The 27,179-nt window shown below is 44.8% G+C and overlaps 1 protein-coding gene across 1 annotated transcript; it reads left to right on the top strand.

The window, feature by feature from the left end:
* Positions 1-7,624: 7,624 nt before the first annotated feature.
* On the top strand, positions 7,625-26,599 carry LOC124038187 (zinc finger protein 318-like). The gene is made up of 10 exons (XM_046353726.1): positions 7,625-8,214; positions 8,592-9,458; positions 9,646-10,855; positions 17,725-17,807; positions 17,915-18,014; positions 18,128-18,447; positions 21,404-21,586; positions 22,340-22,439; positions 22,852-22,970; positions 23,689-26,599. The coding sequence occupies exons 1-10, from the start codon at positions 7,951-7,953 to the stop codon at positions 25,645-25,647; spliced, it is 5,205 nt and encodes a 1,734-aa protein (XP_046209682.1). The 5' UTR covers positions 7,625-7,950; the 3' UTR covers positions 25,648-26,599.
* The last annotated feature ends 580 nt before the right edge of the window (positions 26,600-27,179 follow it).

Raw genomic sequence — 27,179 nt, 5'->3', positions numbered from 1 at the left:
GGTGCGGTTGGCCCTGGGTTCCTCCTAATGCAAGACAATGCTAGACCTCATGTGTCTGGAGTGTGTCAGCAGTTCCTGCAAGAGGAAGGCATTGATGCTATGGACTGGCCCGCGCGTTCCCCAGACCTGAATCCAATTGAGCACATCTGGGACATCATGTCTCGCTCCATCCACCAACGCCAAGTTGCACCACAGACTGTCCAGGAGTTGGCAGATGCTTTAGTCCAGGTCTGGGAGGAGATCCCTCAGGAGACCATCCGCCACCTCATCAGGAGCATGCCCAGGCGTTGTAGGGAGGTCATACAGGCACGCGGAGGCCACACACACTACTTAGCCTCATTTTGACTTGTTTTAAGGACATTACATCAAAGTTGGATCAGCCTGTAGTGTGGTTTTCCACTTTAATTTTGAGTGTGACTCCAAATCCAGACCTCCACGGGTTGATAAATTAGATTTTTGTGTGATTTTGTTGTCAGCACATTCAACTATGTAAAGAAAAGTATTTAATAAGAATATTTCATTCATTCAGATCTAGGATGTGTTATTTTAGTGTTCCGTGTATATTTACGCTAAGTGTGTCGTCTTGATCGCTGTTGAAAAGTTTGTTTCTGTTGGAGAGTTTCATCCTCTCTCTCACCCTCTCTGTCTTGGTTAGAGGGGATAGTTCAGAGTGACATTCATTTGTTATAGAATGAATGTTTCGGCGGTTGTCGTTCTTCGCATTCAATGATACTGAATTCCTAGCTGCAGACTAGTAATTAATATCAAAGACTTGTTCTTATTCTGTCGGTATCGATAGTCTAAGAGTTTTAACCACGTGGTATGGTTAAAAGATTCAACAATGGTCTACAACCTTCATCCTCTCCTAATGGAGAAAAACATGGTCTGGTGATAATTTCTCAAAGTTGGGTTTTATTCGGAATTGCAGAAAAGGGGCTGTCCCAGGATGCCTGACCCTCAGGGGCGGTCCTCTGATTTAGTTCAAATCAAAAGGGAATTATATTTTCCTTCATTAAACAGTCCAAAATCATATTACACAATTTTACAAACAGTATCATACTCACTCATTCATCTTATACAACAATTAGATGTAAACCTCATATCTGAGGCTGGTATATAAACAGAGTTATGGTAATGTGGCCACACAGTCTCCCATGAGCTTCCCCAAGTTGTAACAAACGGACCAGTTCGTAGCTGGATACTTCACCGATCTTTCTCTAGAACATGACATTTGTTCGTACCTAAATATCTGTGAAGTGGAAGAAATTCCGTTGTGCTCTATGAAAATTTACTCTGCCTCTTATATTGTGGGGCCATGTGGCTGGGTCTTTTCAGGAATTTACGACCTCTCTCTGACCACAGCAGCCTAGTTGAAGGAGGCAAGGGGGAGGCAGGGAGAGGGGGATGGGGCTTGCTATACCCAAAGAGGGCAATGTCATGACACATACTTTCAAAGTTGTGGCAAAATGGCTTAAGGACAACAAAGTCAAGGTATTGGAGTGGCCATCACAAAGTCCTGACCTCAATCCAATAGAACATTTGTGGGCAGAACTGAGAAAGCGTGTGCGAGCAAGGAGGCCTACAAACCTGACTCGGTTACACCAGATCTGTCAGGAGGAATGGGCCAATATTCACCCAACTTATTGTGAGAAGCTTGTGGAAGGTTACCTGAAACATTTGACCCACGTTAAACAATTGAAAGGCAATGCTACCAAATACTAAATGAGTGTATGTAAACTTCTGACCCACTGGGAATGTGATGAAAGTAATGAAAGCTGAAATAAATAATTCTCTCTACTATTATTCTGACATTTCACTTTCTTAAAATAAAGTGGTGGTCTAACTGACCTAAGACAGGGAATTTTAATTTGGATTATATGTCAGGAATTGTTAAAAACGGATTTTAAATGTATTTGGCTAAGGTGTATGTAAACGTCCGACTTCAATTGTATGTGTTTGGGTAAAATTAAACATTTTGTTTTTTTCTCTAAACTAATGACAACATTTCTCCCAAATTCCAAATATAAATATTATCCTTTAGAGCAGTGGTCACCAAACTACGGCCCGCGGGCCGGATACGGCCCGTCAGTACATTTGGCCCGGCCCTCTGAACAATACCAGAGACGCTATCGAATTTTTTTCCTATTTGGCCTCCAGAAAAAAAATCCTAGGCCCGGCCCTGTCAAAGAGAGAACGGAATAATGGCGAAAAGGTTAGGTAAGAGAAAAATTGATTCAGAATGCAGGGTATTTAACCTGCAGTGGACAAACAATTATTTTTTTGTTCAATGCAAAGAAAAGGCTGTTTGTCTCATCTGTCAAGAGACGGTGGCGGTATTCAAAGAATACAATCTTCACCGACACTATGCATCCCGTCACAAAGACAAGTACGATAGCTTGCAAGGCCAAATACGAGCAGACAAACTCTCAAAGCTAAAAAGTGGACTACTATCTCAGCAGAATACATTTGTACGCCAAGCTCAGCTGAACCAGGCATCCGTTCGGGCCAGCTTTCGGGTTGCTAAACTGATAGCAAGAAGCGGTAAGCCTTTCACTGACGGAGAGTTTGTTAAGAAATGTATGGATGCTGTCGCGGAGGAGGTGTGTCCCGAGAAGAAAGATGCATTTAATGCCGTAAGTCTGTCGGCGAGTACAATCACCAGACGCGTTGAAGAAATCGGGAGTAATGTATATGCCCAGCTGCAGCAGAAGACGAAAGAATTGGACTTTTTTCATTAGCACTGGATGAGAGCACGGACGTGCAAGACACAGCGCAACTGCTCATTTTTATTCGTGGAGTTAGCGCAAACTTTGAGATATGCGAGGAGCTGGCAGCCCTCCAAAGTCTCAAAGGGACTACAACGGGAGAGGATATTTTTGACAAAGTGTGCCAAACCATGGAGAAGTTGGACCTGGACTGGTCAAAGCTAGCTAGCATCACGACTGACGGGGCTCCTAGCATGGTGGGCGAAACTCGCGGTCTAATAGGACGCATGAACCGGGAGTTGGAAAAAGGGGTCTCACCGCCCCGCTACGAGTCCACTGCCTAATTCACCAGCAAGCACTGTGCTGCAAAGTGTTGACGTGGGATTCTGTAATGAAGGTTGTGGTGTCGTGCATAAACTTCATCAGAGCAAAGGGACTTAAACACAGGCAGTTCCAAGAATTCCTGTCTGAACTGGAGTCTACGCACGGAGATGTGCTGTACTACACAGAGGTCCGATGGCTGAGCCGGGGCAGAGTTTTGAGGCGTTTTTACGAGCTGCTACCCGAAATTAACGCATTTCTTCATTTAAAAGACAAAACGGTCCCAGAGCTGATCGACCCAGAATGGAAATGGCACCTCGCATTTTTAACAGACGTGACAGAAATACTTAACAGCCTTAACTTGCAGCTACAAGGCGAGGGGAAACTCATTTGCGACATGTATTCACACATAAAAGCATTTGAGGTGAAATTAGCGCTGCTTTTGGAACAAGTGAAAAAGCGCAACTTCGTCCATCTTCCTGCTACCCAAAACCTGTCGACAGAGAACCCAGCGGTCCCGTTCCCAGCTGAAAAGTGCGTGGAAGCACTGGAAATGCTGAAGGCGGAGTTCGGTGTGCGATTCAGTGAACTACATGTTCATGCAAAAGAAATCCGTCTTTTTCAGAACCCCTTTGTTGCCAACATTGATGAAGCCCAGCCTTCATATCAGTTTGAGTTGGCTGAGTTACAGAACTGTGATGTTCTGAAAGACGCATTCAAGCCCAACAGTCTCATTGACTTCTATGCCGCCCTCCCAAACGACACATATCCAAACATCAAAAAACACGCAATGAAAATTTTTTGGTTTTGTCAGCACGTATATCTGCGAGAAAACCTTTTCTCGCATGAAACTGCTGAAAACCCCGATGAGATCAAGATTGACAGATGGACATTTGCATCAGTGCTTGAGACTGGCTGTAACTAGAATGGAACCTGATATTCAACTTCTCACCAGCCAGATGCAGGCCCACAGTTCACACTCATGAACATACATAGGTAAGCTCACTTTTCTGACTTGAATGAGTCATTCTGAGCATAAACAAATATAATCATAATAAAATCTACTGGGATAAAATCCATCTTTACAACCATACTGGTAGTGAAATGTATTGTGCTGTGTAGGTGCTGTATCACTTAGTTCAGTTTCTCAACCTGCTTCTTTTGTGGTTTTCACAGGGAAGTTGATGAGAGAGAGCTGCAAACAGCGGTGTCTACAAGCCTACTGGAACCTACAAAAGGATTATAAGGAAGGAACACAAGAGACTGCTCATATGTGTCAGAGAGATTCTGCTCTGACAACTGAGCTGAACTTTTATCTGTTAAGATTGTGCATGGCACGACAGAAAGTTAATGTTCCATGGCCTATGAAGAACCCAGAGAGAGTTATTTAGTTATTATTTATTTCCTGTTTTTTCTGTGAAGAACTCAGAGAGGGTTATTTAGTTATTATTTATTTCATTAATAGTGTTATTATTTGTTTCCTGACTTTTTTTCTGTAAAGAACCTGGAAAGGGTTATTTGGTTATGTGTGGCTTTCTGGAAAACAATAAATTTTTAAAGCTCCCCTACGATCGTCACACTTTTTTCTGTTACAAACTGACACCGGCCCCCCATCAGAGAAGGGAAAAGTTATGTGGCCCTCACAGGAAAAAGTTTGGGGACCCCTGCTTTAGAGCATTGATTTGTGGAAAATGACAACTGGTCAAAATAACGAAAAACATGCAGTGTTATCAGTCCTTGAATAATGCAATGAAATTAAGTTGATATTTAATTTTAAACAACACAATACCGATGTTTTAACATAGGAAGAGTTCAGAAATCAATATTTGGTGGAATAACCCTGATTTTCACTCTTTCATGCGTCATGGCATGCTCTCCACCAGTCTTTCACGTTGATGTTGGATGACTTTATGCCACTCCTGGCGCAAAAAAGTCAAGCAGCTCGGCTTTGTTTGATGGCTTGTGACCATCCATCTTCCTCTTGATCACATTCCAGAGGTTTTCAATGCGGTTCAGGTCTGGAGATTGGGCTGACCATGACAGGGTCTAGCAAGTTTTCTTCCAGGACAACCTTGTATGTGGCTTGATTCATGCGTTCTTCACAAAGACAAATCTGCCTGATTCCAGCCTTGCTGAAGCACCCCCAGATCATCACCGATCCTCCACCAAATTTCCCAGTGGGTGCGAGACACTGTGGCTTGTAGGCCTCTCCAGGTCTCGCACTCACTGTGAAATTTGGTGGAGGATCTCCAGGTCTCGCACCACCCACTGTGGAATTTGGTGGAGGATCAGTGATGAACTGGGGGTGCTTCAGCCTTATTCTAAAATTGATTAAATACACTTTTTTCCTCAATCTGCACACAATACCCCATAAAGAAAAATGTTTTTTTCATGCATTTTTGCAAATGTAAGTCCACCTGTGGTAAATTCAATTGATTGGACATGATTTGGAAAGGCACACACCTGTCTATAAGGTCCCACAGTTGACAGTGCATGTCTGAGTAAAAACCAAGCCGTGAGGTCAAAGGAATTGTCAGTAGAGCTCCGAGACAGGATTGTGTTGAGGCACAGATCTGGGGAAGGGTACAAAAAAATTCTGCAGCATTGAAGGTCCCCAAGAACACAGCGGCCTCCATCATTCTTAAATGGAAGAAGTTTGGAACCAATAAAGACTTTTCCTAGAGATGGCCGCCCGGCCAGACTGAGCAATCCGTGGAGTAGGGCCTTGGTCAGGGAGGTGACCAAGAACCCAATGGTAACTCTGACAGAGCTCCAGAGTTCCTCTGTGGAGATGGGAGAACCTTCCAGAAGGACAATCATCTCTGCAGCACTCCACCAATCAGGGCTTTATGGTAGGGTGGTCAGACGGAAGGCACTCATCAGTAAACGGCACATGACAGCCCTCTTGGAGTTTGCCAAAAGGCACCTAAAGACTCAGACCATGAGAAAGAAGATTATCTGGTCTGATGAAACAAAGATTGAACTCTTTGGCCTGAATGCCAAGCGTCACGTCTGGAGTAAACCTGGCACCATCCCTACGGTGAAGCATGGTGGTGGGAGCATCATGCTTTAGGGATGTTTTTTCAGTGGCAGGGACTGAGAAACTAGTCAGGATCGAGGGAAAGATGAACGGAGTAAAGTACAGAGAGATCCTTGATCAAAACCTGCTCCATATCGCTCAGGACCTCACACTGTGACAAAGGTTCATCTTTCAATAGTACAGCGACCCTAAGCAAACTTCCAAGACAATGCAGGAGTGGCTTCAGGACAAGTCTCTGAATGTCCTTGAGTGGCCCAGTCAGAGCCCGGACTTGAACCTGGTTGAACATCTCTGGAGAGACCTGAAAAGAGCTGTGCAGTGATGCTCCCCATCCAACCTGACAGAGCTTGAGAGGTTCTCAGAGAGGAATGGGAGAAACTTCCCAAATACAGGTGTGCCAAGGTTGTGGCATTATACCCAAGATGACTTAAGGCTGTAATCGCTGCCAAAGGTGCAGACCCTTTACAAAGTACTGAGTAAAGGGTCTGCATAACAATGTAAATGTAATATTTCAGTTTTAACACATTTTCAAACATTTCTAAAACACTATTTTTGCTTTGTCATTATTTTGTGTAGATTGATGAGGGGGAAAAACAATTTAATACATTTTAGAATAAGGCTGTAATGTAACAAAATGTGGATTAAGTCAATGGGTCTGAATACTTTTCGAACGCACTGTATATTTTAATTTGGAAAATGTTCTCTAACTTTCTTTAACTTTGAAAATATGGAGTAAGTTGTGTAGATAGATATGTATGGGTAACACATCAAATTCATTTTAAGGCAGAAAAATGTGAGAGAAAAAAGTTCAAGCGGGTGTAGACTTTCTATAGGCACCGTACTCAAATTAATTGCCATAAAAAAATGTACCCATTATTTTACCAGGTAAATGAACTGAGAACACATTCTCATTTACAGCAATGACCTGGGGAATAGTTACAGGGGAGAGGAAGGGGGAGGAATGAGCCAATTGTAAACTGGAGATGATTAGGTGGCCATGATGGTATGAAGGCCAGATTAGGAATTTAGCCAAGAGACCAGGGTTACTACCCCCTACTCTTACAATAAGTGCCATGGGAACTTTACTGACCAAGAGTTAGGACACCTGTTTAATGTCCCATCCGAAAGACAGCACCCTACACAGGGCAATGTCTCCAATAACTGCCCTGGGATATTGGGATAATTTTTTAGACCAGAGTGAAGGGTTCCTCCTACTGGCCCTCCAACACCACTTCCAGCAGCATCTGGTCTCCCATCCAGGGACTGACCAGGACCAACCCTGCTAAACTAGCTTCAGAAGCAAGCAACAGTTAGAGGTTTTTATGATTACACAAATAGAATACAACTCAAACCAAGTGTTTTCACTTTACACAAAAATGTTACCCCTTTTCAGCCAAAAATAGAAACGTCTTACTTGCTTGTATCAATTTGTCTGGGTTTACATAAGACGCATATTATTCAGACCAATGCAATGAGGTGTAGAGATATTGAGATGGATTTGGGGCCTGTTATTTTACGGGCGATGGATGGAATTAGTATGGCTCTTGCTATTTTCTTAGTAGTACGGGATTGGGTAGGAGGATTTACAGTATGTAAACCTTTTTCAACCACACACTTCGGCACGGTAGGTGGCGGCATGCATCTTTCACGTTGTTTTGCCGACCGCCAGTAATACCAAAGAAGAAGGTTCAAGCAGGCCGGAAATCACAACAAATTGAGCGCTGAGTTGTTCGTTGAACACTCAAATTCAAATAGCTACATGGTAGCTTGCATTTGTTATAACCAACTGCAGACTGTAAGTAATAAAAAAAGTAAATGTGCATGAAATCAGTGTGGTAGCAAGTAGCTGTAATTGATAGAAAAGGGCCAATTTAACAGTGAAATATGTATCGTGGTCGGCCTCTTCCACCTCGAGGAGGGTACCCGCAGCAGTGCGAGGGCCGTGGTCCTACTCCTGTCCGGACTTATCCTGGGCAACCGTTTAGAGAAGAAAGAGGCAGGCCCAGACCTCCTTTTCAGGGTTACCATGACGGACCTCCAGACCCGTACAGGCGTTCTCCACCGCTCAGGAGGTATCCTTCTCCCGGTTCAGTAAGTCACAGAGGTCCAGGGGGTGAATATTGGGGCAGCGGCCCTCCCCCAAGAGAAGTAAGTGCGATAATTAAGTGCGGGATACTGTCTACCCGACTAGTCTGCCACTATCTAATTACACTGGTAAATGTAGCTTTAAAAAAAATCGTGCGTGTTGTCTGTTTACATAGCGCATTGGTTAGCTAGCTAACTAGGCTAGTTATCATGACTATTTGTCACTGTTTATTATTAACCAGCTACAAGCGCAGGTGCAATTTTTATTTACAGTGGAACTGGAAGTTGCCCTGTCCCTTGCATTGGCTCCTATTTCCTTTTCACTGGAGCAATGCATTCATTTGCTCCGTCTAATAACTTCAAAATCCTGTCAAACTATTTATTGTAATGAAACTGATTACAGTTAAGGGATCTGATTACAAATCTGTTTCTGTCAATAGAGCTCTCATTCTTCTCCCCGTGGTGGCATCCCCACAGACCACAGTCTGGTAATCACTGTGGGCAATGAATTGACTGGACCAGCTGGGGCAGGGCTACCCTCAAGAGACTACCCTCCTTACCTGCCAAAGAGGTCCAGTTACGATGGCCCTGACGACCGTGGCCCCAGGAGGCAGAGTCCCAGCAGAGGGAGAAGCCGACATCGTAGTCGCAGCCCGGGAATTAGGGGACGGAGCAAGAGCCGTCCTCGTAGTCGCAGCCCTACAATGGGGGGACAGAGTAAAAGCCGTGCCAGAACTCGCAGCCCTACAATGGGGGGACGGAGTAAAAGCCGTGCCCGAAGTCGCAGCCCTGCATTGGGGGGACGGAGTAAAAGCCGTGCCCGAAGTCGCAGCCCTGCAATGGTAGGACAGAGCAAAAGCCTTACTCAAAGCCGCAGCCCTGAATTGAGGGGACAGGGCAAAAGCCTTACTCAAAGCCGCAGCCCTGAATTGGGGGGACAGAGTAAAAGCCGGGCCCGAAGCCGCAGCCCTGAAATGGGGGGACGGAGCAAGAGCCGTCCGCCAAGCAGGTCCCGAAGCAGGAGCGGGAGTCGTGGCGAGAGCTATGGACAGGCCCGCAGTATAAGCAGAGCAAAGAGTGTTGGTCCACACAAGAGTAGGAGCCGCAGTGTCAGTACCAGCAGTAGTAGCAGTAGCAGCAGTAGCAGGAGCAGCAAGGGAGACGCTAATAAGATAAAGAAGATGAGCAGGTTCAAGGAGCTGGAGTTGGCCCGTCGCCACAAAGAGATGGAAGACATGAACATGCCCACAAAGTCCATCCTGAAGAGGCGCATGGACTCGGAGACTGACTCCCCCCCATTTGTGCAGGTAGGGGACATATGCCATTTTATTACTGTGTTAAATTAATGATGTAGTATATAGCTGTGTCGTGTATTACCGATCTTCATACTCATTCTAACCCTGTCATCCCACAATTACCTTTTTTCTTTTATCTAAATGATTATCATGATTAATTTGTTCAACATATATTGTTCTTTTGTTTTTTGTTTTGCAGAACAGTGATTCTCCAAGAGTTACCCCTGGTGCTGAGGCAGAGCGTTTCCTCTCAGCTATGAAAGGCATGGACCCTAACATGTTGGCCACCATGCTGGGAGAACTGAGAGATGACCCACGCATGGCCCAGGGCAGACTTGATCCCAGTGGGATTGCAGGGATCCTTGGCTTGTTGGGAGATGCATCTGCACCGCATGAGGAGAAAAAGAAGAGGGTACCAGACATTGATGATGAGGAGAAGTTCCTTTATGGCGATGAAGATGATCTAGAGAAGGGCAGGTCTCAGACTCCAGCAGGAGTTCCCCGTCAACAACACAGTCTGTCAGAGCTCTATGGTGATATTATGAGTGAGCCGGCAAGCTATGGCGCCTCACAGCCTCTTGAGGCCCATCCTGGTATTGTCGATCAGAGAAGCTCTCGTCAGCAACAGGTGGACATGAGGTATCAGCATCAAAGCAGGTCCTCTGCCACCCCTGACCATAATATCAAGGTTGAAGAGCCTAATGACTACCCACTAGGAACAGGACCACTGGAAGGGAAGGAGAAGCGAGATGTGGAGGAGTACGAGAAGATCCAGGACCTCCTCAAAACCATTGGGCTGGATCTGGGGGTGACGGAGATCAGCAAGATGGCTGCCAGGACTCAGGAGCGTTTGCATGGAAAGAGGCCCCCTCCGAAACCCCCTTCCCCTTGTCCTGGGAGGAGGCGGAGTCACCGTGACTCTTCAAGAAGCTCAGGCAGGAGCAGGGGCATGCATAATAGCCACAGTGGAAGCAGCTCCAGCAGTGGTAGCAGTCGTAGCGAAAGCAACAGCCCAAGTCGTAGCAGGAGCCTAAGCAGCAGCCTTGATAACAGAAGGAGCCAGAAGAAGTCACCCCCATCTGACAGACGCAGCACCCATGGGAAGACTCGAGGCGGCGGAGAGGTGAAGACTGAAACTACTCCAGTGACACCCACCCACCCTTCTATCTCGATTCCTGCCTACGCCCAAGCCCAGTCACATGGTCTGGTACCACCCAACTATCCACCTCATGGCTTTGGGCAGTATGGGAACTGGCCGTACATGCCCCAACAGTGGCCGATGTACCCACCTCCATCTATGGGCATGCTTCCTCAATCTCCCATTGAAGATTTCCCGAAAGCCCCGCCGTTTGACAGACCATACTTGAATGTCATCCAGCCAGAGTTACACCAGGGGGGTGAAAGAAAAGGTGAGAACAAACCATTGAATAAGTGGATGTTTAATTACTTGTTCATTCCTCTTCAATAAATACATTTGGTTGGTGATCAATGAAACTGCAGCACGTGCAGTGCTTTCGGAAAGTATTCAGACTCCTTCTCTTTCCCCACATTTATGCTTTGTTATGTTACAGCCTTATTCTAAAATGGATTAAATCAAAGCATGTTCCTCATCAATCTACACACAATACACCATAATAACAAAGCGAAAACAGTTTTTTTAACATGTTTTCATTCTCTCCAATTTTGTGGTAACCAATTGGTAGTTAGTGTTGTCTTATTGCTGAAACTCCCGTACGGACTCGGGAGAGGCGAAGGTCTAGAGCCTTGCATCCTCTGAAACACAACCCAACCAAGTCGCACTGCTTCTTGACACAATGTCTTCTTAATCCGAAAGCCAGCCACACCATTGTGTCAGAGGAAACACTGTACACCTGGTGACCGTGTCAGTGTGCATTGCTCCCGGCCCGCCACAGGTGTCGCTAGTTGATGGGACAAGAACATCCCTGCTGGCCAAACCCTCCCCTAACCCGGACGACGCTAGGCCATTTGTGCAACACCCCATGGGTCACCCAGTCGCAGCCGGCTGCGACAGAGCCTGGACTCGAACCAGGATCTCTAGTGGCACAGCTAGCACTGTGATGCAGTGCCTTAGAACCTCTGTGCCACTCGGGAGGCCCCTTTTTAGACAGATGTATTGAAAATAAAAACAGAACTACCTTATTGTCATAACTATTCAGACCCTTTGATACAAGACTTTGTGTCCATTGAGTCCACCTGTGGTAAATTTAATTGATTGGACATGATTTGGAAAGGTACACACCTGTCCAGATAAGATCCCATAGTTGACAGTGCATGTCAGAGCAAAAACCAAGCCACGAGGTCGAAGAAATTGTCCGTAGAGCTCCTAGACAGGATTGTGTCGAGGCACAGATCTGGGGAAGGGTACCAAAACATTTCTGCAGCATTGAAGGTCCCCAAGTGGCCTCCATCATTCATAAATGGAAGAAGTTTGGAACCACCAAGACTCTTCCTAGAGCTGGCCAAACTGGGCAATCGAGGAAGAAGGGTCTTGGTCAGGGAGGTGACCAAGAACCCGATGGTTACTCTGACCAAGCTCCAGAGTTCCTCTGTGGAGATAGGAGAACCTTCCAAAAGGACAACCATCTCTGCAGCATTCCACCAATCAGGCCTTTATGGTAGTGGCACATGAGAGCCCGCTTGGAGTTTGCCAAATGGCACCTTATTTTTATTTTTTTATTTCACCTTTATTTAATATATGCCATTTAGCAGACGCTTTTATCCAAAGCGACTTACAGTCATGTGTGCATACATTCTACATATGGGTGGTCCCGGGGATCGAACCCACTACCCTGGCGTTACAAGCGCCATGCTCTACCAACTGAGCTACAGAAGGACCAGGTAGGCTAGTTGAGAACAGGTTCTCATTTGCAACTGCGACCTGGCCAAGATAAAGCATAGCAGTGTGAACAGACAACACAGTTACACATGGAGTAAACAATTAACAAGTCAATAACACAGAGAAAAAAGGGGAGTCTATATACAATGTGTGCAAAAGGCATGAGGAGGTAGTCGAATAATTACAATATTGCAGATTAACACTGGAGTGATAAATGATCATGTACAGGTAGAGATATTGGTGTGCAAAAGAGCAGAAAAGTAAATAAATAAAAACTGTGGGGATGAGGTAGGTGAAAATGGGTGTGCTATTTACCAATAGATTATGTACAGCTGCAGCGATCGGTTAGCTGCTCAGCTAGCTGATGTCTGAAGTTGGTGAGGGAGATAAAAGTCTCCAACTTCAGCGATTTTTGCAATTCGTTCCAGTCACAGGCAGCAGAGTACTGGAACGAAAGGCGGCCGAATGAGGTGTTGGCTTTAGGGATGATCAATGAGATACACCTGCTGGAGCGCGTGCTACGGATGGGTGTTGCCATCGTGACCAGTGAACTGAGATAAGGCGGAGCTTTGCCTAGCATGGCCTTGTAGATGACCTGAAGCCAGTGGGTCTGGCGACGAATATGTAGCGAGGGCCAGCCGACTAGAGCATACAAGTTGCAGTGGTGGGTAGTATAAGGTGCTTTAGTGACAAAACGGATGGCACTGTGATAAACAGCATCCAGTTTGCTGAGTAGAGTGTTGGAAGCAATTTTGTAGATGACGTCGCCGAAGTCGAGGATCGGTAGGATAGTCAGTTTTACTAGGGTAAGCTTGGCAGCGTGAGTGAAGGAGGCTTTGTTGCGGAATAGAAAGCCGATTCTTGATTTGATTTTCGATTGGAGATGTTTGATATGGGTCTGGAAGGAGAGTTTGCAGTCTAGCCAGACGCCTAGGTACTTATAGGTGTCCACATATTCAAGGTCGGAGCCATCCAGTGTGGTGATGCTAGTCGGGCATGCGGGTGCAGGCAGCGATCGGTTGAAAAGCATGCATTTGGTTTTACTAGCGTTTAAGAGCAGTTGGAGGCCACGGAAGGAGTGTTGTATGGCATTGAAGCTCGATTGGAGGTTAGATAGCACAGTGTCCAATGACGGGCCGAAAGTGTATACAATGGTGTCGTCTGCGTAGAGGTGGATCAGGGAATCGCCCGCAGCAAGATCAACATCATTGATATATACAGAGAAAAGAGTAGGCCCGAGAATTGAACCCTGTGGCACCCCCATAGAGACTGCCAGAGGACCGGACAACATGCCCTCCGATTTGACACACTGAACTCTGTCTGCAAAGTAATTGGTGAACCAGGCAAGGCAGTCATCCGAAAAACCGAGGCTACTGAGTCTGCCGATAAGAATATGGTGATTGACAGAGTCGAAAGCCTTGGCAAGGTCGATGAAGACTGCTGCACAGTACTGTCTGTTATCGATGGCGGTTATGATGTCGTTTAGTACCTTGAGTGTGGCTGAGGTGCACCCGTGACCGGCTCGGAAACCGGATTGCATAGCGGAGAAGGTACGGTGGGATTCGAGATGGTCAGTCACCTGTAACAGTTTGGGTCCAGGGTGTCACCCCCTTTGAAGAGGGGGATGACTGCGGCAGCTTTCCAGTCCTTGGGGATCTCAAACGATATGAAAGAGAGGTTGAACAGGCTGGTAATAGGGGTTGCGACAATGGCGGCGGATAGTTTCAGAAATAGAGGGTCCAGATTGTCAAGCCCAGCTGATTTATACGGGTCCAGGTTTTGCAGCTCTTTCAGAACATCTGCTATCTGGATTTGGGTAAAGGAGAACCTGGAGAGGCTTGGGCGAGGAGCTGCGGGGGGGCCAGGGCTGTTGGCCGAGGTAGGAGTAGCCAGGCGGAAGGCATGGCCAGCCGTTGAGAAATGCTTGTTGAAGTTTTCGATAATCATGGATTTGTCGGTGGTGACCGTGTTCCCTAGCCTCAGTGCAGTGGGCAGCTGGGAGGAGGTGCTCTTGTTCTCCATGGACTTCACAGTGTCCCAGAACTTTTTGGAGTTGGAGCTACAGGATGCAAACTTCTGCCTGAAGAAGCTGGCCTTAGCTTTTCTGACTGCGTGTATTGGTTCCTGACTGCCCTGAACAGTTGCATATCGCGGGGACTGTTCGATGCTATTGCAGTCCGCCACAGGATGTTTTTGTGCTGGTCGAGGGCAGTCAGGTCTGGCGTGAACCAAGGGCTGTATCTGTTCTTAGTTCTGCATTTTTTGAACGGAGCATGCTTATCTAAAATGGTGAGGAAGTTACTTTTAAAGAATGACCAGGCATCCTCAACTGACGGGATGAGGTCAATGTCCTTCCAGGATACCCGGGCCAGGTCGATTAGAAAGGCCTGCTCACAGAAGTGTTTTAGGGAGCGTTTGACAGTGATGAGGGGTGGTCGTTTGACTGCGGCACCGTAGCGGATACAGGCAATGAGGCAGTGGTCGCTGAGATCCTGGTTGAAGACAGCGGAGGTGTATTTGGAGGGCAAGTTGGTCAGGATGACGTCTATGAGGGTGCCCTTGCTTACAGAGTTAGGGTTGTACCTGGTGGGTTCTTTGATTTGTGTGAGATTGAGGGCATCTAGCTTAGATTGTAGGACTGCCGGGGTGTTAAGCATATCCCAGTTTAGGTCACCTAGCAGAACAAACTCTGAAGCTAGATGGGGGGGCAATCAATTCACAAATGGTGTCCAGGGCACAGCTGGGAGCTGAGGGGGGGTCGGTAGCAGGCGGCAACAGTGAGAGACTTATTTCTGGAGAGAGTGATTTTCAGAATTAGTAGTTCGAACTGTTTGGGTATGGACCTGGAAAGTATGACATTACTTTGCAGGCTATCTCTGCAGTAGACTGCAACTCCTCCCCCTTTAGCAGTTCTATCTTGACGGAAGATGTTATAGTTGGGTATGGAAATCTCTGAATTTTTGGTGGCCTTCCTGAGCCAGGATTCAGACACGGCAAGGACATCAGGGTTAGCAGAGTGTGCTAAAGCAGTGAGTAAAACAAACTTAGGGAGGAGGCTTCTGATGTTGACATGCATGAAACCAAGGCTTTTACGATCACAGAAGTCAACAAATGAGGGTGCCTGGGGACATGCAGGGCCAGGGTTTACCTCCACATCACCCGCGGAACAGAGAAGGAGTAGTATGAGGGTGCGGCTAAGGGCTATCAAAACTGGTCGCCTAGAGCGTTGGGGACAGAGAATTAGAGGAGCAGGTTTCTGGGCATGGTAGAATATATTCAGGGCATAATGCGCAGACAGGGGTATGGTGGGGTGCGGGTATGGCGGAGGTAAGCCCAGGCACTGGGTGATGATGAGAGAGGTTTTATCTCTGGACATGCTGGTGGTAATGGGTGAGGTCACCACATATGTTGGAGGAGGGACAAAGGAGGTATCAGGGGTATGAGGAGTGGGGCTAGGGGCTCCATAGTGAACTAAAACAATGATAACTAACCTGAGCAACAGTATACAAGGCATATTGATATTTGGGAGAGACATACAGCGAGGCATGCAGTAATCACAGGTGTTGAATTGGGAAAGCTAGCTAAAACAGTGGGTGAGACAACAGCTAATCGGCTAGCATAACAACAGCAGGTAAAATGGCATTGACTAGGCAACGGGGCCGACAGATAAAACAAACAAGCAGAATCGAGTACCGTGATTAATGGACAGTCCGGCGTGCATCAGCTATGTAGCCAAGTGATCAGAGTCCAGGGGCAGGGGGGCTGGCTAGTGTTATCCAGGTTAAGAAAACTAACAATGACTAAGTAGCTTGTAGCTAGCTAGCTGGTAGCTAAATAGCTTGTAGCTAGCTATCTGGTAGCTAAATAGCTTGTAGCTAGCTGGTTAGCTTCTGGAGGTTCTTGGGTGTGTTCTGGGCTAAACAAGCTAGCAGTTAGCATGCAGAGTTAGCAAGCAAGGAGATAGCGAGGGCTAGAGAGTTAGCCTTTGGAGGACGTTGCGATGGGGTGAGTCTGTTTATTCCTCTTCATGCGGTGACATCGATAGACCGGTCGTAGTCAAGGGACTGTAGCCCAGGAGTATGCTAGGAACTCTGGCCGGGCTAGCTTCAAGCTACGTGGGTGGAAACGCTAGCCAGGAGTAATCAACCAGGGTTGCTGTTTAGCTCGATAGCTAGTTGTGAAGATCCAGCTGAAGAATGTTCCGTTTGTGGTGGGAATCCGGGGGTAAAAAATAAATAGGTCCGTTATGCTCTGGTTAGCGTTGCGTTGTTCGAACTGGCGAGAGCTTTCCGAGCTAAAGGTTAGCTGAAGACCGCTAGCATAGCTGGCTAGCTTCAGTTGAAGGGTTTCGGTTTCGAAGTAAATATAACTACTTTAGGAAAAGTAGCAACATTGGCGGGTTGCAGAAGAGTATTTGGAAGCTTAGGTTTAGCCAAATGTTTTTAAAGATATGCGAAGAAAAAAATATCTAAAATATCTAAAATGAAAAAGAGACTATATTTACAGAGACGATACGACAGGACGAGTTACTGCTACGCAGACCATGAGAAACACGATTCTTTGATCTGATGAAGATTGAACTCTTTAGCCTGAATATTAAGTGTCACGTCTGGAGGAAACCTGGAACCATCCCTACTGTAAAGCATGGTGGTGGCAGAAACATGCTGTGGGGGATGTTTTTCAACTGCAGGGACTGGGAGACTAGTCAGGATCAAGGGAAAGATGAACGGAGCAAAGAATAGAGAGATCCTTGATGGAAACCTGCTCCAGAGTGCTCAGTACCTCAGACTGGGGTGAAGGGTCACCTTCCAACAGGACAACGATCCTAAGCACACAGCCAAGACAATGCAGGAGTGGCTTCGGGACAAATCTTGAGTGGCCCAGCCAAAGCCCAGACTTGAACCTGATCGAACACAAGCATTTCACTACACTCGCATTAACATCTGCTAACCATGTGTATGTGACAAATAAATTTTGATTTGATTTGACATCTTGAAAATAACTTTGCAGCAACACTCCCCATCCAACCTGACAGAGCTTGAGAGGATCTGCAGAGAAGAATGGGAGAAACTCCCCAAATACAGGTGTGCCAAGCTTGTAGCGTCATATCCAAGAAGACTCAAGGCTGTAATCGCTGCCAAATATGCTTCAACAAAGTACTGAGTACAGGGTCTGAATACTTATGTGAACGTGATATTTAATTTACATTTATTTTAATACATTTGCAAAAAGTTCTAAACCTGTTTTTGCTTTGTCATAATGGGGGAATTTGTCGATTGATGAGAAAAAAAGTAATCTTAGAATAGGGCTGTAATGTAACAATGTGAAAAGTCAAGTGGTCTGAATACTTTCTGAAAATACTGTAAGCTGTAGTTTTAATCATGTAACTCTTGCCTAATTTTGTACATTATTCCTGTATAGCATCATCAAAGATGGCCGCTCAGGATAATGGCAAGGACAGGAGGGTTTTAGAAGAGAGAAATAATGAAAGCCAAAAACAAAAGGTGGAGTATTCAGCTATCCACTTAAATCCAAATGAAGCCTACAGTATTGTCATTTGATGCTGTTTTGGCATACTCTAGTTCTCTAATGATTCTCCTGCATTCTGTAGGTTCTTGAAGAACGTGAAAAACTGAGAAGAGACCGAGACATCCGCATGAAGAAGAAAGATTATCTCATGAAGGAACTGGAGAGATTGCGAAAACAGCAAGGTACTTCAATCATCTCAAAGCCTTTTCTATATTTGTTAATTACATTTAAAAATACAAATTTATTCAGAAGGTTGTTGCACAGTTGGATACATTTTTCATTGTTGACTTTGTAGGGGAACTGCTGCGCAAAAAGCGGCGTGAAAAGGATGGCCATAAGGACCCGTTACTGTCAGAGATCAGTCGGCTCCAGGAAGAGGTCATGTCTCAGATTGCTGTGCTCCGCAACGAGCACGAGGTAGCAGAGAAGAAACGATGCGAGCTTGACAAAGTGGCTCTTATTCTCGGTCTACAACCAACTGACAAGCCCCGGCGAGAGGGTAGGGCTTCTGGAGACCTTGAGCATCCAACACACCCACCACCTCCAGACAAGGAGAAGAAACAGGAGCGCGCTCGCAGCCGAGAGGTATCACCTGGGGTCCAGGCCTCTGTCAAGGTATAATTCCGTAAGCTGCTCCAGGCACAAGCCAGAGAGCTGAAGTACTGATAAAACCTTAGAAAAACATGTACATTATTGCTGCAGAAATGTAATTATTCTGCAGAAATTGACAGGTCAACGTTGCTTTATTTCATGATATGAGTCTAAATGACATGAGTAACTATTCAAAAGGTACGGTTTTGATTTAAATGTATACTTGCCCTTGTCTGATTCATTAAATACCAGTAAGCAGTAATTTTGCTACATGACCAAAAGTATGTGGACAGCCACAAGCATTCAGTATTCAGCCACAAGCATTAGTGAGGTTCGTCACTGATGATGGTCGATTAGGCCTGACTCGCAGTTGGTGTTCCAATTCATCACAAATATATTCGATGGGGTTGAGGTCAGGGCTCTGCAGGCCAGTCAAGTTCATCCACACCGATCTTGACAAACCATTTCTGTATGGACCTCGCTTTGTGCATGGGGGCATTATCATGCTGAAACAGGAAAGGGCCTTCCCCAAACTGTTGGCCCAAAGTTGGAAGCACAGAGTCATCTAGAATGTCATTGTATGCTAAGATTAAGATTTCACTGGAACTAAGGGGCCTAGACCAAATCATTAACAGCCTCAGACCATTATTCCTCCTCCACCAAACTTTATAGTGGGCACTATACATTGAGGCAGGTTGCCTTCTCCTGGCATCTGCCAAACCCATATTTGTCTGTCGAACTGCCAGATGGTGAAGCGTGATTCATCACTCCAGAGAACGAGTTTCCACTGCTCCCGAGTCCAATGGTGTCGAGCTTTACACCACTCCAGCTGACGCTTGGCATTGTGCATGGTGATCTTAGGCCATGAAAACCCATTTCATGAAGCTGCTGACGAACAGTTATTTAACCAGCAGCATACCACCCTGCATACCACTGCTGGCTTGCTTCTGAAGCTAAGCAGGGTTGGTTCTGGTCAGTTCCTGGATGGGAGACCAGATGCTGCTGGAAGTGGTGTTGGAGGGCCAGTAGGAGGCACTCTTTCCTCTGGTCTAAAAAAATATCCCAATGCCCCAGGGCAGTGATTGGGGACATTGCCCTGTGTAGGGTGCAGTCTTTCGGCTGGGATGTTAAACGGGTGTCCTGACTCTCTGAGGTCATTTAAGATCCCATGGCACTTATGTCCTGGCTAAATTCACAATCTGGCCCTCAAACCATCACGGTCACCTAATAATCCCCAGTTTACAATCGACTCATTCATCCTCCTCCTCTCCCCTGTAACTATTCCCCAGGTCGTTGCTGCAAATGAGAACGTGTTCTCAATCAATTTACCTGGTAAAATAACGGTTTACATTTTTATTTTTGCTGACGTTGCTTCCAGAGGCAGTTTGGACCTCAGTAGTGAGTGTTGCAACTAAGGACAGAGCTTGTGTGGCCTACCACTTTGCGGCTGAGCCGTTGTTGCTCCTCGACTTTTCCACTTCACAATAGCAGCACATACAGTTGGTAGGGGTAACTCTAGCAGGGCAGAAGTTTTATGAACTGACTAGTTGGAAAGGTGGCATCCTATGACAGTGCCACGTTGAAAGTCATTGAGCTCTTCAGTTTGTCCATTCGACTGCCAATGTTTGTCTATGGCAATGTCATGTCTGTGTGCTCAATTTTCTACACCTGCTAGGAACGGGTGTGGCTGAAATAGCCGAATCCGCTAATTTGAAGGGTGTCCACATACTTTTGTATATAAAGTGTACTTTGAATACCTGGCATTCAGCCTTTCGCTTATACATCATATATGGGGTTAAACAACGTGTGGTGCACATACTGCTCAGGCTTACCAGGACAGACCGTGTGCTATGTCATCTGTTGGTGTTGTCCAAGGGGCAGAGTTTTAACTCCTCGGTTTAAAAGTTCCCTCTTTGTATGCCAATGTCTGACCCAACTAATCTCAAAACTGGTCTACAAATGCATGCATGTTTACAAATGATCGTGTTTTAAACCTGCAACTTATGTGGAAACCTGTTCAGTTTCATATGGCAAACAGTTGTGATTAAGCAAAGGGTTACATCTTCTCTGATGTCTCACCTTACAATTTACAATATTTTTCAGAGCTCACAGTATTTGTTTATGAAAGACCACCACCATGTCAAACTTTTTCTCTGAAAGAGTTTCTGGAGATGCCACAGTCAGGTAAGATGTTTGTTAGAAGCTTGGATATAGGGTATTTACTTTCATGGATTGAAAGATTAACATCATTCCTTGTAATTTAACTGTCATTTCATAAGAGCATTTTCACCATCAACATGTAGGCTAGCTAGGAGATCAGCGATTAGTTGGGATGAATACTTTGCATACAGAGAGGGATCCCAATAATGTGGACTGTTTTAATCTTTTCCACTGGATCAAATTATTTCTAATTTGTTAATAGGGTGATGGTGGATCTCTAATTTATTAGAACACTTAAACATGGGTATTCAATTAAAATAATTGTTATTGGATATGGAAAATATGTAACATTTGAAGATGAGAATACACGAAAGTCAAATGGATCTCATTGGAAACTCAACTCTGAATTGTAGCTGTTTTGTTGCGAGGAGTAAATCTCCTGAAATCTCCTATTTGATGTTTTTCCACTCATCGAGCACTCATTTCTCACAACTTTTTTGCTCAACTCACAGATCAGTATTTAAAATGTAATTTTGACCATTAATTGGAGGAGATAAGCGTACAAGAATATGACAATGCGAGTCAAATATTAGCCATTAAAAACAGGATTCTCTGACAACCTGAGTAACTCCCTCAAGGCTGGAACACAGATCTCCTATGTTGTCAAGGTGAGCGTTTTTGACATTTCAATGTTTGGGGAACATCGTAAAATTCTCTGTGTTTTGTCGTTTTAATACCGTGTTTCAGTATTTTTTTTGCCTGCTTCCTCTAGGCTTATTTAGCTCTTTTGCTGACTTGTGTAACTTCTGTTCTTCATTAGGCAGCATCATTGTCCTTAAGAGCCTCTACTAAGAAATCCCCAGCCAGTACCCAGCCTCCTGAGCATCCAGCAGACCTGTTTGAATACTATGACGCTGGGAACCACTGGTGCAAAAGCTGCAATGTCACTTGTGGTTCCATGTTCGATTTTTTCACACACTTGCACAGCAAATCGCACCGAAAGGTTTGTGTACCATTTATAGAATGTTCCAATAAGACTCCAGCTCCAGCAGTTCCAGAGTTTTGCTGTGGAACTTGTCACATAACGTACAGACTACAGAGAACAACCAAAAGGCTACGCAATAAAGAAATGTGTTAGCTAGACAGTGTTGCTTAATGTACAAGTCTTTAATAATACATTTGCGATTGAGTGGTCAGGTAGCCGTGCTGTTCATGCCTTTACCAGCACAGCTGGAGCTCAAGATAATCAATTAAATTGCATGGCCGGAACTAATATTTAATAATGAATTATGACCTAGCATTGTGTCACTTCAGTTCATCCTGTCTAGCTAGCTAGATAGTGAAGTTTACATTTAACTTAATAATTCAATTGCTATCTATTAAACACTTGGATGGACACATCTCTTTACAGGCCCTGTTAGCTATGAAGTCCGCTAGTTAGCTACCTTGAAATGAACGCAGCAGACTCCTGAATGTGATGTGGAAAGCCTATTGGCTGCTCTCAGCAAGGATTCTTGTGCTCTCTGCTAAGGACTTATTGGCTGCAGCTGGACCCTTCTTGGTCGTTCAGTCAGTGACTTGAAGAGCTTTTGTTTACTATCATGAAATTGAGGTCTCCTGTTTTTGTTCTTTGTCCCCATATCTGGTTGAATTTCCTTTACCTTTCAAACGTGGCAATTTTTGTTTTTTGAATTGTGCAGTCTTGTATTTTTACAGCAAATTGTTTATGCATTCTTTTTTCATTGGCACTGTGCAGACTCAGGATCCTTACAATCGACCATGGACGTCAAGTTCCTCCAACAATGAGATTAATAAGATTTACTCTTCAGGGGAGAAAATGACTAAACCTGCTAAAGGTACAAACTTGAATTTCTGTTTTTATACATTTCTCTTTTTCTAAATATTTGTAATGTACTGTTAAATGTTGTTAGCAATCTTTTACTTTTAGGCTCTTTGTGCTGGATCACTGCCACAGTTTGCAGTCACTGAATACAAAACTATGCATAAGAAGTAAGAAATAAACATTGATTTCTATATGCAATGTAAAGGGGGTCATTTTGGGCAACCGTTAGTCAATTACAAATGTTGATGTTTATATGTCCATGTTTACTGAATGTACTTATACTCTCCAAGTAACGGACCTACATTTTATAACAATCTACTTTTATAACAGGTTCTTCCATGGAGAGCACATTAAAGGTAATAATCAATGATTGTTTCCTGTGACCATTAGGTATTTTTAAAAACCTCTCTCTCTTTTTCTCATAGGATCTGAGTTTTTGGTGCCTGTGAGGGGATATTATTGCCAGCTGTGCGAGGAGTTTTACGGGGATGCAATTTGTGCTGAAGATCATGCCACGAGTCATACTCACAATGAGAAATACAAGGTAGGCCATTATTAGTTGGGAGTAGGATATTATTTCACTAGGGCTACATTAAGGATGTTTACAAATTTGAAATTCGGAAACCTGGTTCGGTTTCCTGCTGCGTTTTGTTATTGCTTTGTGCACACAGTAGTCTTTTGTCTACTTTGCAGGCCTGTGATCAAATCGTATCTGAAATGTTTAAAAGGAGCTTGCCTGGTGCAATAGAAATCATAAAATAGTACCTCATTTGACACCCCAGGCAGGCTCAAGCAAAGTATTTAAAATACTATTTGAACCCTGGTCTGCTACTTTGGATAGCATAGACATGTATCATTGTGTAATTTAGGTGAACTATGTCTTCCTACAGTAGAGGTTGCAACACAAGTTTAAGTATGTTCACTTAGCCACTGTCACCAACTGCTAATTTAAGCATTTTCTAAAATAATTTAAAGTCTAAAGTTCAATGACTTGGTTTGAATTTATGAGATGATTTGGGCATGAAATTTCATACATGCTAATATTGGGTACATTGATTAACGTTGGTTTTTGGTTAGAAAATTCTGTTAGTGTTGGTGGCTAGGTAAACAAACTCATTGTGGATTGCACTCTGTCCTTGTCCATACACTGCCAACAAGGTAAGAACACTTGGATGAACTGTCCCTTTAAGTCTAATTTTAGGGACAGTTTTTATTTTGTATTAACTTTAATGATTTACATATGTGTTTGGTCCTTCTGCTAGAAACAAATGTATGAGTATCCACTCTACGAACAGAGAAGGAACCTGGATCGTCAGGCTGGACTCACGTTGGAAGTTGGTGACAAGAAGCACTCTGAGTTCAAACGCAAACACGAAGAGGAAGAATCCAAAAAGAGCAAAGAGAAGGAGGAAGGGAAACATAAACGCAGCAAAAAGGACAAGGGAAAGGACAATGAGAAGTTCAAACACATGGAGAAAGAGGGGAAGGCGAAGCACAGCAAAAAGGAGGAGAAGTACAAATATTACAAGAGGGAGGAGGAAGAGAGGGCCAAGTATAGCAAAAAGGAGGAAGACGAGAAGTCTTTGTACAGCAAGAAAGAGGAGAGATATAAACATAGCAAGGAGGGGGAAGAGTGGCCCAAATACAGTAAGAAGGATGAAGAGAGGTACAAGCATAACAAGGAGGAGGAGTGGTTAAAACATCGCAGGGAGGAGGAAGAGAGGCCTAGGTCTAGCAGGGTAGAGGAGAGACCCAAGTTTAGTTGGAGGCATAATGAGGAGGAGGAAGACCGGTCCAGATATGGTAAGGGGAAAGAACCCAACCCCAAATATAGCAAGAAAGAGGAGGAGAGGTGTAGATCAGAGAGGGAGGATGGGAAACCTAAGAATGAAAAGGAGGAAAGACAATCAAGGAAAGACCAGGGTGAGCATCAAAGGGAAGATGAGAAGTCAGGATCTAGAAAGCAGTCTGAGCCTGAGAAACCCGGTGAGCCTCCCAAAGTGTTCTGTGGGCCTAATCCAGCATTGAGAGCAAAGCTGCGCAAGAAAAGTGAGGAAACAACCAAAGTAGAGCCAAAGGCTCCGTCTGCTTTTGGGAAGTTCAGTTGGAAGAAAAAAATAGAAAATGAGCTTGCGAAGGAGGCCGAGAGAGTGGCTGCTGAGTTCCTGAAGGAAGATGAGGCAGATGCTGAAGAGGATGACGACCCGGATGCGTTTTCAAAGTCTGTGGCCGCAGCCAAGAGCATTGCTATCAAGCTGTCAGGGAAGACAGTCATCCCCCCAACTAACACATGGGTACCCTTCAACTCTGGGAAAATACGCCCAAACCTTCCTGCTCCCTCCGTGGTCCTGAGAAAGTCCTCCGGACTTGGGCCCTGGGTCTATGCTAAACCGGCCCCTCTCAACACCTTCCCCTCTATCAAACCACCCGGTGCCAGTGGAGAGACGCCTCTGCCTGTCATACAGAACCAGCCTATAAAGGACCCTGTAATGGCAGCAGAATTCATTTCCCAGGCGTTATGTGGTGAGGAATTGGAGTCAGCAGATGGCACCTGGAAGCCAGGTCCCGATTTTACACCAGACAAAAAGAAAGCTTCCACAATGGAGTCTGTTAGTCAAGCCCCCACGTCCACTCCTTCAGCAGTGATGTCGGAGTTCAAGACTCCCCTGCCTCCCCCGCCTGTCCTGATAATGATGACCATGGAGTCAGATGTATCTGCACCAGGAGTCCCTGAGAGTGAGCAGAATGTCCCAGTGATGGTCATACCCCCTCCATTCATGCAGAGACCCCCAAGTGAGGTGATGAAGAAATCAGAAAAACCTAAGTCTAGCCTAGCTGCTGCAAAAGCACAAGATTTATTTGACATATTTTATAGCAGCAGTACCACATCCAGCACTGCCATGTCCACTAAAGCAGTCATAGAGTCCAAAGCTGCTCCGAATTACTTAAAGAACAGCGAAACCTTGGAGGCTACGGCCCCACAAACAGAGCAAATCCAACCTGAGCTCCCAGCTCTTGACAACAGTCACACCATTGAAACTGACACAAAGGAGTCAATGGAGACTGAACGTGGGTCTGACCCACAGCCCAAGGAAGATGTGCCTGAGAATGCCCCCATACAATTGGATAACCCATCAGATACTCTGGGTATCTCAACAGAGACCCTGGATCTCCCAACAGAAGTGCTGGGTTTAGATCTGTTTGATTTACATTTTGATTAACAGATCCCACTAGAACGCAGGCCATTGGAGGGTGGGTATTTTAGGTAGTTGATGGGATTAGGGTGTACATTCGAGGGGAACAAATAGTAACCAACACATCCCTCTGATTAGAAAACTAAGCCCTGTTGCCTTGGGCAGGTTGATGTTTATTGTCATGAATCTTGTCCTGGAGGCAGAACTGAGTGATTTCCGTTAGATGGGCCAACTGCAAAGTCATAATTGGCTATATCGTAAAACTTTAAGGTTATATATTATGACTTTGTGGCTGTGCCACCTAGTGACCACTGCAGAGTTGCTTCCAGTACATAAATCATCCCAATAAATGCCAACCTGCGTAATTTAGTGGCCCTAGCAGGCAGCTCGAACTTGAATGAATAAGGAAATGAAACTTCCACATTCTTAAGTGATGAATCTTCAGAAATGTTGAGGCTTGTGCTGCAGTTCTTTTTGTGTTGAATAATTTCTTCATTCATCTCAACTTTTCTTTACTTAAGGTAACGTACAGTACCATGCTTATTGATTACTATAGTTTTGTGTGTATCCATGTTCAGCCTCTTAAGCAAGTAGTTATTTTCTCTTTAAATGATTGAATGGTATTTTAATACAGGAACAAGAGAAAAAGTTCAAAGAAAACAGAATTTGGTAAGGTAGTGCAGCATGGACCAAAATATCTGAACAATGTTTTCTTTTACAATTGTGCCATGTAATATCTGTCACTCTTTACAGCACCCTCCAGAAAAGAAGATGTGGATATATATATATATATATACACTCATGAACATAACCTTGGAATTGTTGCTCCTTTTTTACATTTTTTTTAAACTTTCCATTGGTTCACTGACTGTACTATGCGCAATGCTATTCTGTGTTAGTTAGTGAAAATAATCAAACTGGTTGTCCCTTTTAACTGTTGTTGCTAAAGTAGAATTCAAATAAATGTCAGTGACCACAACATTTTCTCTTATTTCTCAGACCTTGTAGTCGGACCCTGTAACCATATAGCATCACTATGGTATGCCCCTTGCAGTCGAAAGGAATTCTGAAGAAAAACCTCACTATGAGTGTCTGCAACGGGCAACTCTGAAATGAACAGGACAATGTTAATATACAGTGGCTTAGGAAAGTATTCAGACCCTTTGACTTTTTCTACATTTTGCCTTGTTTGAAAATTTATTCAATATTTTTTTTTCTCAATCTACACACACTACCCCATAATGACAAAGCAAAAACAGGTTATTAGACATTTTTGCTAATTTAGAAAAATAAAAAAGTATTCAGACCCTCTCCTTTGACAAGCTTGGCACAGTTTCTCCCATTCTTCTCTACAGATCCCCTCAAGCTCTGTCAGGTTGGATGGGGAGTGTTGCTGCACAGCTATTTTCAGGTCTCTCTCGATCGGGTTCAAGTCAAGACTGGCTGGGCCACTCAAGGACATTCAGAGACTTGTCCCGAAGCCACTCCTGCGTTGTCTTGGCTGTGTGCTTAGGATCGTTGTCCTGTTGGAAGGTGAACCTTCACCCCAGTCTGAGGTC

Source organism: Oncorhynchus gorbuscha, linkage group LG06, assembly GCF_021184085.1.
Source record: "Oncorhynchus gorbuscha isolate QuinsamMale2020 ecotype Even-year linkage group LG06, OgorEven_v1.0, whole genome shotgun sequence".
Lineage (NCBI taxonomy): Eukaryota > Metazoa > Chordata > Actinopteri > Salmoniformes > Salmonidae > Oncorhynchus > Oncorhynchus gorbuscha.
Note: the sequence above shows the minus strand (reverse complement) of the source record. Positions and strands in the feature narration are given on the sequence as shown.

Bases quoted from the DNA above. Each gene is read 5' to 3' on its own strand.
- LOC124038187 (XM_046353726.1), top strand. From the start codon at position 7,951: ATGTATCGTGGTCGGCCTCTTCCACCTCGAGGAGGGTACCCGCAGCAG. The intron at 18,448-21,403 runs GTATAATTCCGT...GTTCTTCATTAG, and splicing joins GGGTCCAGGCCTCTGTCAAG to GCAGCATCATTGTCCTTAAG. The intron at 22,440-22,851 runs GTACAAACTTGA...TTTTTCTCATAG, and splicing joins AATGACTAAACCTGCTAAAG to GATCTGAGTTTTTGGTGCCT.